This window comes from Trachemys scripta, chromosome 12, assembly GCF_013100865.1.
Source record: "Trachemys scripta elegans isolate TJP31775 chromosome 12, CAS_Tse_1.0, whole genome shotgun sequence".
Classification (NCBI taxonomy): Eukaryota; Metazoa; Chordata; order Testudines; family Emydidae; genus Trachemys; species Trachemys scripta.
The window spans coordinates 33,503,424-33,518,660 of NC_048309.1; the positions used below are offsets into that span (position 1 = coordinate 33,503,424).

Genomic DNA, 15,237 nt, shown 5'->3' on the forward strand with positions numbered 1-15,237 from the left:
TCTTCGGATGCATATGCATCTGCATCCGAAGAAGTGGGCTGTAGTCCACGAAAGCTTATGCTCTAATAAATTTGTTAGTCTCTAAGGTGCCACAAGTACTCCTGTTCTTCTTGATGCAGATGTAGGACATCAAAGTAAGAAGGAATGGAAACAGTGAGAAAATGCAGCTGAGTGCAACAGTCACCATTTCTGTCTGCTGAGGGTCATTGCAAGAGAGTTTTACAAGGGGGATAAAATCACACACAAAAAAAGGTCAATACCATTGAGGCCACAGAACATTAACTGAGATATTGATAACATTGTTATTCTATTACCTAGGAAGCCACATATCCAGGAGCCACCTGTGAGCTGCAGTCAAGACCTGTCACTCATACGGGCTGCATAGTGTAGTGGATTACATATTGCTAAATAACTATCCTGTGGCGGGGCTGCAGTGGGAGCTAGGGCCCTGCGCTTCTGTCCCATGTCAGGCCTGCGTTGGGAGCAGGAGCCGTGCAATCCCGACCTGCGGAGGGGCTGCAGCTAGAGCCAGGGCTGTGCACCCCCAACCCATGGCAGGGCTGTGCCTGGAGCCGGGGCCATGTGCCTCTGACCCGTGGCTTCCTCAAGCTGTGTATCCCCCTTCCCCTATGGCTCCAGTGGGATGAGGGCTGTGAGCCTGTGGCTGCCCCCCACATGTGTCCCGATATTTTATTCTTGTCATCTGGTCACCCTATGACTGAGTCCTATAGAATACACCGAAATTACTTTACACTACCTGTTGGGTGGAGCTGGCTGGAGTGGGAGCCAGTGGCTTTTCTGTGTGGGTGGTGAGAGTGGGGGTGAAAGGTGTGGCTCTGGTGCCATTTTCGACTGACCAACAGGGAGGAATTGGTTGTGAATCTGAAGGAGGAAGGCAATTCTGGGAGAAAGTGTTAGTGAAATGACAGATTTCATGAGTGTAAGGAAAAGAAGGAGTTCTGCCATTTCATATCGGAATTCCTTCAGGACTCTTGGATGAATGCCACCAGCTCCTCATGACTTATTACTGTTTAATTTATCAATTTGCTCCAAAACCTCCTCTATTAACACCTCAGTCTGGGACAGTTCCTCTGATTTGTCACGTAAGGTGAGGGGATCTTGCTCCCATCTTCTGCAGTTCAGACTGGTGCAAGGATTTCATTTAGCTTCTTGGCAACCGCTGTGTCTTCACTGAGTGCTCCTTTAGTACCTTCATTGTTCAATGGCCCCACTGATTATTTATCAGACTTCCTGTTTCTGATGTAATTATATTGAATAATTTTCTATCCTCTGCAATTTTTGCCACCTTACTGTTCACCTCTTTTTCTAGGTCTTTGATGAATATGTTGAATAGCACAGTTCCCAGTACAGATCCTTGGGGGACCCCACTGTTTACCTCTTTCCGTGATGAAAACTGACTATTTATTCATATCCTCTCTTTCCTATCCTTTAACCAGTTATTGACCCATGGCAGAACCTTCCTTCTTATCCTCTGACTCCTTAGTTTGCTGTAGTGCCTTTGGTGAGGGAACTTGTCAAAGGCTTTCTGAAAGTTTGAGTATGCTATATCTCTTGGATCATCCTTGTCCATATGCTTGTTGACTCCCTGAAAGAATTCTAATAGATTGGTGAGGCATGATTTACCTTTACAAGAGCCGTGATGAGTCTTCCCCAACATGCTGTTCTTATCTATGTCTCTAATAACTTTATTCTTTACTATAGTTTCAACCAATTTGTATGATCCACAAGTTTGGCTTACCAGCCTGTAATTGCCAGGATTGCCTCTGGAAGCTTTTTTTAACAATAGGCGTTACATTAGCTACCCTCCAGTCATCTGTACAGTGGCTTACTTAACCTACTTAACTTACTTAACATATCAAAGTTAGTAGTTCTACAATTTCATAAGTTCCTTCAGAGGGAACAGGGGATAGATTAGTAGATTGCACTATCACCAGGCAAAGGCAGGTTTACGTGATTGGGGACTCCTTACTGAGGAGGTTAGACAGGCCTGTGACCAGGGCGGACCCAGAGAACAGAAGGGTGTGCTGTCTACCAGGTGCTAAGATATGGGATGTGGACCTGCGGTTGAAAAGGATCCTAAAAGGAGCAGGTAAGAACCCCTTGATCATCCTTCACGTAGGAACGAATGACACGGCTAGGTTCTCGCTGGAGAGAATCAAGGGAGATTATGCCAGGCTGGGGAAGACGCTTAAGGAAATCGAGGCTCAGATCATCTTCAGTGGGATTCTGCCTGTTCCTAGAGAAGGGCAGCAAAGGGGTGACAGGATTGTGATGATAAATAGTTGGCTAAGGGAGTGGTGCTATAAAGAGGGCTTTGGGATGTATGGCCACTGCGAGGCTTTCGGGGACAGAAAACTTTTCTCACAGGACAGACTTCACCTAAGTAGGGAAGGAAATAGACTTCTGGGAGGGAGGCTGGCTCATCTCATCAAAAGAGCTTTAAACTAGGAATTTGGGGGAGACGGTTGGGAGATGTCCAGTTAATCTCCACACCAGATTATAACATTGAGAGGGAGGACAATGAGATAAGAACGGATATAGCTGGGGGGAAGAGATTGGACATAAGGAGGAGGGGGAGGATGGATACTAGACTAATAGGTCATACTGGCGGTACGGTGTCCGTACCAAATTGGACAACGAATGTGAGAGAGGCCAAACGGCATAAATTAAGATGTTTATACACCAATGCGAGAAGCCTAGGTAACAAAATGGAGGAATTGGAGCTCCTGGTCCGAGAAATGAAACCGGATATCGTAGGAATAACCAAAACGTGGTGGAATGGTAGTCATGACTGGAGTACAGGTACGGAAGGGTATGTGTTGTTTAGGAAAGACCGGAACAAAGGCAAAGGTGGGGGAGTAGCATTGTATGTCAATAATGAGGTAAACTGTAAAGAAATAATAAGTGATGGAATGGATAAGACGGAGTCTGCCTGGGCAATACTCACACTGGGTAAAAGAACTACTACAGCCTCCCCTGGGATAGTGCTTGGGGTGTGCTATAGACCGCCGGAATCTAGCCTGGATATGGACAGAGAACTCTTTAATGTTTTTAGGGAAGTAAATACTAATAGGAACTGTGTAATCATGGGAGACTTTAACTTCCCGGATATAGATTGGGGAACAAATGCTAGTAACAATAATAGGGCTCAGATTTTCCTAGATGTGATAGCTGATGAATTCCTTCATCAAGTAGTTGCTGAACCGACGAGGGGGGATGCCATTTTAGATTTGGTTTTGGTGAGTAGTGAGGACCTCGTTGAGGAAATGGTTGTAGGGGACAACCTTGGCTCGAGTGATCATGAGCTAATTCGGTTTAAACTAAATGGAAGGATTAACAGAATTAAATCGGAGACTAAGGTTTATGATTTCAAAAGGGCTAACTTTAATAAATTAAGGTGACTAGTTAGGGAAGTGGATTGGACTAACATATTTATGTATCTAAAGGTGGAAGGCGCCTGGGATTATTTCAAGTTGAAGTTGCAGGAGCTGTCGGAGGCCTGTATCCTGAGAAAGGGAAAACGGTTCGTGGGCAGGAGATTTAGACCGAGCTGGATGAGCGAGCGTCTCAGAGGGGTGATTAAGAAAAAACAGAAAGCATACAAGGAGTGGAAGATGGGAGGGATCAGCAAAGAAACCTACCTTATTGAGGTCAGAGCATGTAGAGATGGAGTGAGAAAGGCCAAAAGCCGTGTAGAGTTAGACCTTGCGAGGGGAATTAAAACCAATAGTAAGAGGTTTTATGGCCATATAAATAGGAAGAAAACAAAGAAAGAAGAAGTGGGACCACTTAAGACTGTAGACGGAGTGGAGATTAAGGATAATCTAGGCATGGCACAATGTCTAAACGAATATTTTGCATCAGTCTTTAATGAGGCTAATGAAGGGCTTAGGAATAGTGGCAGCGTGACGGATGGGAATAAAGGAGGGGGGGTTGACATTACCGTATCCAAGGTAGAAGCCAAACTCGAACAGCTTAATGGGACTAAATCGGGCGGTCGGATGATCTTCATCCGAGAATATTAAAGGAACTGGCATGAGAAATTGCAAGCCCGTTAGCAATAATTTTTAATGAATCGGTAAACTCAGGGGTGGTACCCTTTGACTGGAGAATAACTAATGTGGTTCCTATTTTCAAGAAGGGGAAAAAAAGTGACCCGGGTAACTACAGGCCTGTTAGTTTAACATTTGTAATATGCAAGGTCTTGGAAAAATTTTTGAAGGAGAAAGTAGTTAAGGACCTTGAGGTCAATGGCAATTGGGACAAATTACAACACGGTTTTATGAAAGGTAGATCATGCCAAACCAACCTGATCTCCTTCTTTGAGAAAGTAACAGATTTTTTAGATAAAGGAAATGCGGTGGATCTAATATACCTCGATTTCAGCAAAGCATTTGATACGGTACCGCATGAGGAATTATTGGTTAAATTGGAAAAGATGGGGATCAATATGAAAATCCAGAGGTGGATAAAGAACTGGTTAAAGGGGAGACTGCAGCGGGTCGTACTGAAAGGTGAACTGTCAGGTTGGAGGGAGGTTACCAGTGGAGTTCCTCAAGGTTCGGTTTTGGGTCCGATTTTATTTAATCTATTTATTACTGACCTCGGAACCGAATGTAGGAGTGTGCTGATAAAGTTTGCGGATGACACAAAGTTGGGAGGTATTGCCAATTCAGAGAAGGATAGGGATATCCTGCAGGGAGATTTGGATGACCTTGTAAACTGGAGTAATAGTAATAGGATGAAATTTAATAGTGAGAAGTGTAAGGTTATGGATTTAGGGATGACTAACAAGAATTTTAGTTATAAGCTGGGGACGCATCGGTTGGAAGTAACAGAAGAGGAGAAGGACCTCGGAGTCCTGGTTGATCGCAGGATGACTATGAGTCAGCAATGTGACGTGGCCGTGAAAAAAGATAATGCGGTCTTGGGATGCATTAGGCAAGGTATTTCTAGTAGGGATAAGGAGGTGCTGGTTCCGTTATACAAGGCACTGGTGAGACCTCATTTGGAGTACTGTGTGCAGTTCTGGTCTCCCATGTTTAAAAAGGATGAATTCAAACTGGAACGGGTACAGAGAAGGGCCACTAGGATGATCCGAGGAATGGAAAACCTGTCATATGAAAGGAGACTCGAGGAGCTCGGTTTGTTTACCTTAAACAAAAGAAGGCTGAGGGGGGATATGATTGCTCTCTTTAAATATATCAGAGGGATAAATACCAGAGAGGGAGAGGAATTATTTCAGCTCAGTACTAATGTGGACACGAGAACAAATGGATATAAACTGGCCGTCGGGAAGTTTAGGCTTGAAATTAGACGAAGGTTTCTAACCATCAGAGGGGTGAAGTTCTGGAACAGCCTTCCCAGGGAAACAGTGGGGGCGAAAGACCTCTCTGGCTTTAAGATTAAGCTTGATAAGTTTATGGAGGGGATGGTTTGATGGGATAACGTGATTTTAGTCAATAGGTCAATAATGTACCATCGCTGGTAATTAGTAACAATGGTCAATGATGGGATATTAAAAGTTACTACAGAGAACTTTTTCCGGAGGGTCTGGCTGGAGAATCTTGCCCGCATGCTTGGGGTTCAGCTGATCGCCATATTTGGGGTCGGGAAGGAATTTTCCTCCAGGGTAGATTGGCAGAGGTCCTGGAGGTTTTTCGCCTTCCTCCGCAGCATGGGGCAGGGGTCGCTTGCTGGGCAGGGGTCGCTTGCTGGAGGATTCTCTGTGACTTGAAGTCTTTAAATCATGATTTGGGGACTCCAACAGCTGAGTCAAGGGAGAGAATTATTCCAGGAGTGGGTGGGTCAGCTTTTGTGGCCTGAATCATGCAGGAGGTCAGACTAGATGATCATAATGCTCCCTTCTGATCTTAAAGTCTATGAATCTATAAGTCCATGAGAATTCTTGGATAAATAAAATCTGGTCCTGGTGCCTTATTACTGCTAAATTTATCAGTTTGTTCCAAAACTTCCTCTATCAACACCTCAATGTGGGACAGTTCCTCTGAGTTGTGTCCTAAGCTGTGAGGCTCTCCCTCCCATTCTCTACAGTGAAGACCATTGCAAAGAATTCATGTAGCTTGACCACAACAGCAATGTCTTGCCTGAGTGCTCATTTAGCACCTTGATCATCCAGGGAGACCTCTGATTGTTTGTCAGACTTCATGTTTCTCATGTACTTTTATTTTCTATAAGTTTTTGTGTCATTAGCTAATTGTCAATCAGTTACTCCCTGAATGGCCTAGGCAAACATCCAAGAGAGAGAAAATGCTCAGTGCCACCTCTGAGTCCTGGCTCACCCCATCGAATAGCCCCTCTCCAGCCATGGTCATCCCTGAAGCTTCAGAGGAAGAAGTGAAAAAAAAAAAAGCCCTCCTGGAATATGTTGATGTGGGGGGATCCCCATCCTGACCTGTTCTGATATCTTGCTGAAACCCTGAAGCATGACTGCTGGGAACAAAAGACAAACAATCAGAAGCATGCCCCAGTACTGCTGAGCCCTGCCCCCCACCATCACAAGAAATGCCATCTTACAGCCACACTCATAAATTTATCCATCTCTCTCGTAAAAGTGATTAAGTTGTGTGTCCCTACTGCTCTTATTGGAAGATTTTTTCCAGAAACTCAAACCCTCTGGTGGTGAGAAACCTTCTAATTTCCATCTTGAATTTGTTCATAGCCAGTTATACCCATTTGTTTTTATACAAACAAGGAGACAGAATTAGGAGGAGGAGCTCCCATATAACTTTTACCCAGTGGTTAGGGTAGTCACCTGGGATGGGGGAGACCTCCACTTCATGTGTCTGATGAGCAGAAATGATTTAAACAGGGATCTGTCACCTCCCCTGTGCGTGTCCCGACCACTGGAATAAGGGATATCTCTCTCAATTTCTCCTGTTCAAGTCCCTGTGTGTCTAGCACCCCTCCACCCCCGCCCACCCATTAGTTCCAAAGAAGCTATGATGATAAGTCCAATTAACTTCAATGGATCTACACTAATTTATACCAGTCGAGGATTTGTCCCATAGTGTCGGTCAGCTACTTGAGCTGAGAATGTCCCGAACACTAGTTACCAACAAATCTATGCTCTCTGATTACAAAAAAAAAGAACATTGCTACTTGGGAAACCAGAATTTCCCCAATATTTTCCCTAAAGCTGTTTTCACCTCCTTGTTTTTCAGGCTGTAGATGATGGGGTTTAACATAGGGGTCAAGATGCTGTACTGGACGGAGACCATTTCATCCAGAAGCACAGAGGAGACTGAGCTGGGTTTTGTGTACTGGAAAAAACCTGTCACGTACAATAAGCCAACCACAATCAGGTGGGAGCTGCAAGTGGAGAAGGTTTTTCGCCTGCCCTCTGCAGAGGGTATTCTCAGGATGGTGGCAATAACATGAACGTAGGAGATCAGGGTGAAGAGGAAGGAGCTTGATCCAAATATCACAGCGGAAGTGAGAAGCACCACTTGATTGGTGAGGGTCTCAGTGCAGGACAGTTGTAATAGACGAGGGAGCTCACAGTTGAAATGGCGGATTTGATTGGGCCCACAGAAATGCAACCTGAGGGCAAAAATGGTGTTAAGCAGGGCATAGAAGAATCCGATGGTCCATGCACCACTCACCAGCTGAACACAGATCCCTTTCCTCATTATCTCCATGTAATGCAATGGGTCACAGATGGCAGCATAGCGGTCATATGCCATAGCTGAGAGAATGAAAAGTTCTGCAGAACCTGAGAGGATGATGAAGAACATCTGGGCAATGCAGCCACTGACAGAAATAGTTTTGTGCTCTGCTAGGAAGTTCATCAGCATTTTAGGCACTGTGACTGAGGAATAGCAGATATCAGTAAAGGATAAATGGAAGAGGAAGAAGTACATGGGGGTATGAAGGTGAGAATCAGCTCTTATAACCACCATGATCAGTATGTTCCCAACCAAAGTAACCAGGTAAATAACTAAAAACACCAGGAAGAGGAAAATCTGCATCTGTTGGTCACTGGAAAGTCCCAGGAGAATAAATTCAGTCACTGTGGTTTGATTTTCCATTGATATTTATTCAAGAAAACTGTGACCTGTAAGAACATAGATAAATAAATTAAGAAAAGACATGAAATTAACAGATGTCATAAAAATGAATTGAAATGGCTCGTGCAGATAATCTGATCAATAGGATGAATGTAAAATGAGCCCTATTCCAGTATGTAAATCATTATTTTTTTAAATTGACAAAATTTATAGAAAGAGATAGCAAGAAGCTGGTTGGAATTTGTGTGTTTTAGATTGACAATGATTTAGGCACTTACTTCTACTTTAAGTACCCAAATCCTCAATTAGGTCCAAAAGTAAGGAGCTATTGGAGAAAGGGAACTGGATACTGGGTCTCCTAGATTTGGGGTGAGGGCCTCAAACACTGGGCTATAAAGTTATCCACTCTTTTCCTGTTTCTCTATGGCCTAATGACTTTTTAATCTATACCTCTAACATATATAGAGATACAGCTTTTTTACTCCAGCTGGGGATCTGGCCGCTTTACTCCAATGGAGCTATGGCTGATTCACACTCACTGGGGATCTGGCCAATTCTATAAGAAGTACATCTTTGTCTGTTACCTGTGGTAATTTTTTTGAGTATTAAGTATCTATAGGTTTCAGAGTAGCAGCCGTGTTAGTCTGTATCCGCAAAAAGAACAGGAGTACTTGTGGCACCTTAGAGACTAACAAATTTATTAGAGCATAAGCTTTCCTGGACTACAGCCCACTTCTTCGGATGCATAAGTATCTATAGTATCTTCATGGATTCATCATCATCATCATCAACCCCTTGAGACTTTGAAATACTGGTTTGGGACCCAGCCTGGTATAGGTTGACAACCAACCAAATACAGAGGATACAGACAAATTGATAAATATTATTAATGCCATAAAGAGGGCTTGAGAAGAGCTTACAACATAATCCGAGAGCAAACTAGATTAAAAATGTGCGAGGAATTTTTTTTTTAAAGTACAATAGAGGAATACACAGAAAAATCAAAGAAAAAATAGCTGAGATGCTGTAATTGAGAGAACTGAAAAGTGGAAGGCCCATGGGATGCATGAACTCTGGCTGTAATGCCTTACTTTTCTAAGGAAGCTTGTTTGCTTTCCAATCACCCTGCACTTAAATGTGTGTCTTCCCCCAGCAATATCTCTATCTCTTTAGGTCACCAGCTGGGCTTGAACCCTCAGTGTACAGCACTCAGAATCTGCACCTCCACATCCTGAGCTAAAGGAGGATTTCTAAAAGAACTAGCCCTCCAAATTCAAGCTACAACAGAAAAAAAAAACCCAAGATCTTGTCTAGCATTGAAACCCAGGATCTTTCAGACCCTAAGTGAGGTTCACATTCCTAGGCCAACAAGGCACCCACTACAGCACATGCCTCCCCGACTGCTTATTTGAACAGTTTAACAGATGTTTGAAGGCTGGGTTCCTGAGATGGATAGTGACAGGAGCAACTCTTCTCAAACAAACAAACAAACAAACAAACAAACAAAAAAAAGAAGAAGAAGAAGAAGAAGAAGAAGAAGGCTGCAGTGATCCCATGAATTATAGACTAACCATGTGTTTTTCAACTATATAGAAATTTCTATCAACAATTCTGGCAAAGAAGATGTGGGTGGAGAGTGCCAGCTCACAATTTGCTCCTGAGCAAAAAGGCAGCACAGTAAACCTGGAAGGTACAAGGGAACACCTCAAGCTGAACAGGAGGATCACAGAAGATACAAAACAAAGAAATAAAAAGAATTAGCGATTGAGTGGGTAGGCTACCAGAGAGCATACAACAACGTTCCACGATCATGGATCACAGAGACACTGAAAATGCCTAAAGTTAATTCAAAGATCATTTTCTTTCTACAGCAATTTATGTTAAACTGGAACACTCAATTCTAGCAGAAAGGGACTCTTATTGATGAGATCCAAATTAAAAAAGTAATCTTTGAAGGGTATCTTTGAAGTTTCAGGGAAGAAGAACATCCAACTGGAGCAGAAGGAAATAATCCCATAGTTGGGACCCTCCTTCCAGATGATGTTGTGTTATACTTTCACACTGAGGATACCTCTCCGGGGGAGGGAATCCCAGTTATTAGGAAGAGACAGGTATTAGTAATGGGCGATTCAGTCATTAGAAACATAGATAGCTAGGTTTGCTATGATGGGGAGAACCACATAGTGACTTGCCTGCTTGGTGCAAAGGTTGCACATCTCTCAAGACATCTAGATAGACTTATGTGTAATGCTGTGGAGGAGCCGGTGGTTGTGGTACATGTAGGTACCAATGACATAGGGAAGGGTAGGAGAGAAGTCCTGGAGGCCAAATTTAGGCTGCTAGGTAAGAGATTGAAGTCCAGGACCTCCATGGTAGAATTCTCTGAAATGCTTCCAGTTCCACATGCGGGCCAGTTAGACAAGTAGAACTGCAGGGTCTCAATGTGTGGATGAAACAATGGTGTAGGGAGGAGGGGTTTAGATTTACTAGGAACTGGGGAAATTTTGGGGAAAGGGGGAGCCTATACAGGAAGGATGGGCTCCACCTAAACCAAAATGGAACCAGATTTCTGGCACTTAAAATTAAAAAGGCCATAGAGCAATTTTTAAACTAAGGGCTGGGGGAAAGCCAACAGGTGAGGAGGAGTACGTGGTTCAGATGGAGACAACCCCTAGGGGAGGATCTATTAATGGAGATTTTCTGTGTCCTAGTAAGGAGGAGAGGATGGAAGATGATAAAATACAGGTAGGATCTGATGATAAACAGTCAAATGAAAAAAAGTCCCATTCAATTACATCATGTACTGGGAGACAGCTAAAAATGACAACTTTTTAAAGTGCTTATATACCAATGCTAGAAGTCTAAATAATAAGATGGGTGAACTAGAGTGTCTCATATTAAATGAGGATATTGATATAATAGGCATCACAGAAACTTGGTGGAATGAGGAAAATCAATGGGACACAGTAATACCAGGGTACAAAATATATTGGAAGGACAGAACAGGTGGTGCTGGTGGGGGAGTGGCACTATATGTGAAAGAAAGCATAGAATCAAATAAAGTAAAAATCTTAAATGAACCAAACTGTACCACAGAATCTCTATGGATAGTAATTCCATGCTCGAGTAATAAGAATATAGCAGTAGGGATATACTACCGACCACCTGACCAGGATGGTGATAGTGACTGTGAAATGCTCAGGGAGATTAGAGAGGCTATAAAAATAAAAATCAATAATAATGAGAGATTTCAAGTATCCCCATATTGACTGGGTACATGTCACCTCAGTAAGGGATGCAGAGATAGTTTCTTGACACCTTAAATGACTGCTTCTTGGTGCAGTTAGTCCAGGAACCCACAAGAGGAGAGGCAATTCTTGATTTAGTCCTACGTGGAGCTCAGAATCAGGTCCAAGAGGTGAACATAGCTGGACCACTTGAGAATAGTGACCATAATATAATTAAATTTAATATCTCTGTGGCAGGAAAAACACCACAGCAGCCCAACACTGTAGCATTTAATTTCAGAAAGGGTAACTATACAAAAATGAGGAGGTTAGTTAAACATAAATTAAAAGGTACAGCACCAAAAGTAAAATCCCTGAAATCTGCATAGAAACTTTTAAAAGACACCATAGGAGAGGCTCAACTTAAATGTACACCCCAAATTACAAAAAAAAAAAAAAAAAACATAGTAAGAGAACCAAAAAAGTGCCACCATGGCTAAACAAGAAAGTAAGAGAAACAGTGAAATGCAAAAAGGCATCCTTTAAAAAGTGGAAGTTAAATCCTAGTGAAGAAAATAGAAAGGAGCATAAACTCTGGCAAATGAAGCGTAAAATTATAATTAGGAAGGCCAAAAAAAAAAAAAAAGAATTTGAAGAACAACTAGTCAAAGAATCAAAAATTAATAGCGAAAAAAAGGTTAAGTACCTCAGAAGTGGGAAGCCTGCTAAACAACCAGTGGGGCCACTGGATGATCGAGATGCTAAAGGAGCATTCAAAGACGATAAGGCCATTGCGGATAAACTAAATGAATTCTTTGAATCGGTCTTCATGGTTGAGGATGTGAGGGAGGTTCCCAAACCTGAGCCATTCATTTTAGGTGAGAAATCTGAGGAACTGTCCCAGATTGAGGTGTCATTAGAGGAGGTTTTGGAACAAATTGATAAACTAAACAGTAATAAGTCACCAGGACCAGATGGTATTCACCCAAGAGTTCTGAAGGAACTCAAATGTGAAATTGCAGAACTACTAACTGTAGTCTGTAACCTATCATTTAAATCAGCTGCTGTACCAAATGACTGGAGGATAATTAATGACATGCCAATTGTTCAAAATGACTCCAGAGGTGACCCTGGCAATTACAGGCTGGTAAGTCTCACTTCAGTACTAGGCAAACTGGTTGAAACTATAGTAGAGAACAAAATTGTCAGACACATAGATGAACATAATTTGTTGGGGAAGAGTCAACATGGTTTTTGTAAAGGGAAATCATGCCTCACCAATCTATTAGAATTCTTTAAGGGGGTTAACAAGCATGTGGACCAAGGGGATCCAGTGGATATAGTGTATTTCAATTTTCAGAAAGCCTTTGACGAGGTCCCTCACCAAAGGCTCTTAAACAAAGTAAGCTGTCATGGGATAAGAGGGAAGATTGGTAACTGGCTCTCATGGATTCGTAACTGGTTAAAAGATAGGAAACAAAGAATAGGAATAAATGGTCAGTTTTCAGACTGGGAGGGGTAAATAGTGGTGTCTGGAATAGGGGTAAACAGTGAGGTGGCAAAATGTGCAGATGATACAAAACTACTCAAGGTAGTTCAGTCCCAGGCATACCATGAAGAGCTACAAAAGGATTTCTCAAAACTGGGTGACTGGGCAACAAAATGGCAGATGAAATTCAGTGTTGATAAATGCAAAGTCATGCACATTGGAAAACATAATCCCAACTATACACATAAAATGCTGGGGTCTAAATTAGTTGCTACCATTCAAGAAAGAGATCTTGGAGTCATTGTGGATAGTTCTCTGAAAACATTCATTCAATGTGCAGCGGTAGTCAAAAAAGAGACTAGAAAGTTGGGAATCATTAAGAAAGGGACAGATAATAAGACAGAAAATATCATTTTGCCTCTATATAATTCCATTGTCTTCCCACATCTTGAATACTGCATACATATGTGGTCACCCCATCTCACAAAACATTGGAAAAGGTTCAGAAAAGGGCAACAAAAATGATTAGGGGTATGGAACAGCTTCTGTATGAGGAGAGATTAATAAAACGGGGACTTTTCAGCTTGGAAAAGAGACATCTACAAAATCATGACTGGTGTGGAGAAAGTAAATAAGGAGGTGTTATTTACTCCTTCTCCTAACACAGGAACTATGGGGTCACCAAATGAAATTAATAGGCAGCAGATTTAAAGCAAACAAAAGGAAGTATTTTTTTTTCACACAACACACGGTCTGTAGAACTCCTTGCCAGAGGATGTCGTGAGGCCAAGACTATAACAGGGTTCAAAGAAGAACTAGATAAGTTCATGGAGGATAGGTCCATCAATGGCTATTAGCCAGGATGAGCAGGGATGGTGTCCCTAGCCTCTGTTTGCCAGAAGCTAGGAATGGGCGACAAGGCATGGATCACTTGATGATTACCTATTCTGTTCATTCCCACTGGGACATCTGGCATTGGCCACTGTCGGAAGACAGGATACTGAGCTGGATGGACCTTTGATTTGACCCAGTATGGCCATTCTTATGTTCTTATTAATTAGTGCCAGTGCTGTTTGTGGTATCTATGCTGCCGTAGACATGGAAGCTCTGTGAGATAAATTGTGGTTATCATATCAGCAAAGAACAACAACCAGTTAACCATTTGTTAGACATGGATAGACTAAAACTATACGAACTGTCCCAAAAGGAGATACAGAGATGGATGACATGTGTAACAAAGTTTGGTGAAGATATAAAGCTCTGGAGTGGCTTGGTTAACTGTGTGTTTGTCATAACTATAAAGGGAAGGGTAACAGCCCTCCTGTGTACAATACTATAAAATCCCTCCTGGCCAGAGACTCCAAAATCCTTTTACCTGTAAAGGGTTAAGAAGCTCATGTAACCTGTCAGACACCTGACCCAAAGGACCAATAAGGGGACATGATACTTTCAAATCTTGGTGGGGGGAAGGCTTTTGTTTGTGCTCTTTGTTTTGGGGGAGTTCGCTCTTGGGACTAAGAGGGACCAGACATCAATCCAGGCTCTCCAAATCTTTCTGAACAAGTCTCTCATATTTCAAACGTGTAAGTAAACAGCCAGGCAAGACGTGTTAGTTTTATCTTTGTTTTCTCAACTTGTAAATATACCTTTTACTAGGGTGTTTACCTCTGTTTGCTGTAACTTTGAACCTAAGGCTAGAGGGGGGTCCTCTGGGCTCTTTAAGTTTGATTACCCTGTAAAGTTATTTCCCATCCTGATTTTACAGAGATGATTTTTACCTTTTTCTTTAATTAAGAGCCTTCTTTTTAAGAACCTGATTGATTTTTCCTTGTTTTTAGATCCAAGAAGGTTGGATCTTGATCCACCAGGAGTTGGTGGGAGAAAGGAGGGGGGATGGTTAATTTCTCCTTGTTTTAAGATCCAAGGGGTTTGGATCTGTATTCACCAGGGAATTGGTGAAGAGTCTCTCAAGGCTACCCAGGGAAGGGAATTAGCACATTGGGAGTGGTGGCAGCGGACCAGATCTAAGCTGGTAGTTAAGCTTAGACGTTTCATGCAGGCCCCCACATTTCAACCCTAAAGTTCAGAGTGGGGAAGCAGCCTTGACAGTGTTGGCATCTTTATTAGATGGGCAGACTGGTACAATCAAATGGCATACAAGTTAATGAAGGAACAATCAAGATATCTCTCAGCATGATCCTCACAAATACCTTGGAATCAGGGAACTGTCAGAGCTACAACATAACAAAGTCAAAGAATAAGTTATTGAAGAACATTAGATCAACAGCAACTATTCTAAGGACAAAATTCAAGGCTAAGAATTTGATCCAAGCCACTAATATGAGGGTGGTGCCTGTAGTACGGTACTTTGCCGGGGTGACCAAGTGGAATCACGGGGAAAAGTAAAAATTTGGCATCCAACAAGACAGCTGCTGGTAATGCAGGGTATTGATTATGAAGCAAGAGATGG

At 42.5% G+C, this 15,237-nt stretch overlaps 1 protein-coding gene across 1 annotated transcript; it reads right to left on the reverse strand.

The window, feature by feature from the left end:
* Positions 1-7,139: 7,139 nt before the first annotated feature.
* LOC117886156 (olfactory receptor 5A1-like) lies at positions 7,140-8,072 on the reverse strand. The gene has a single exon (XM_034787806.1). The coding sequence runs from the start codon at positions 8,070-8,072 to the stop codon at positions 7,140-7,142; it is 933 nt and encodes a 310-aa protein (XP_034643697.1).
* Positions 8,073-15,237: the final 7,165 nt, after the last annotated feature.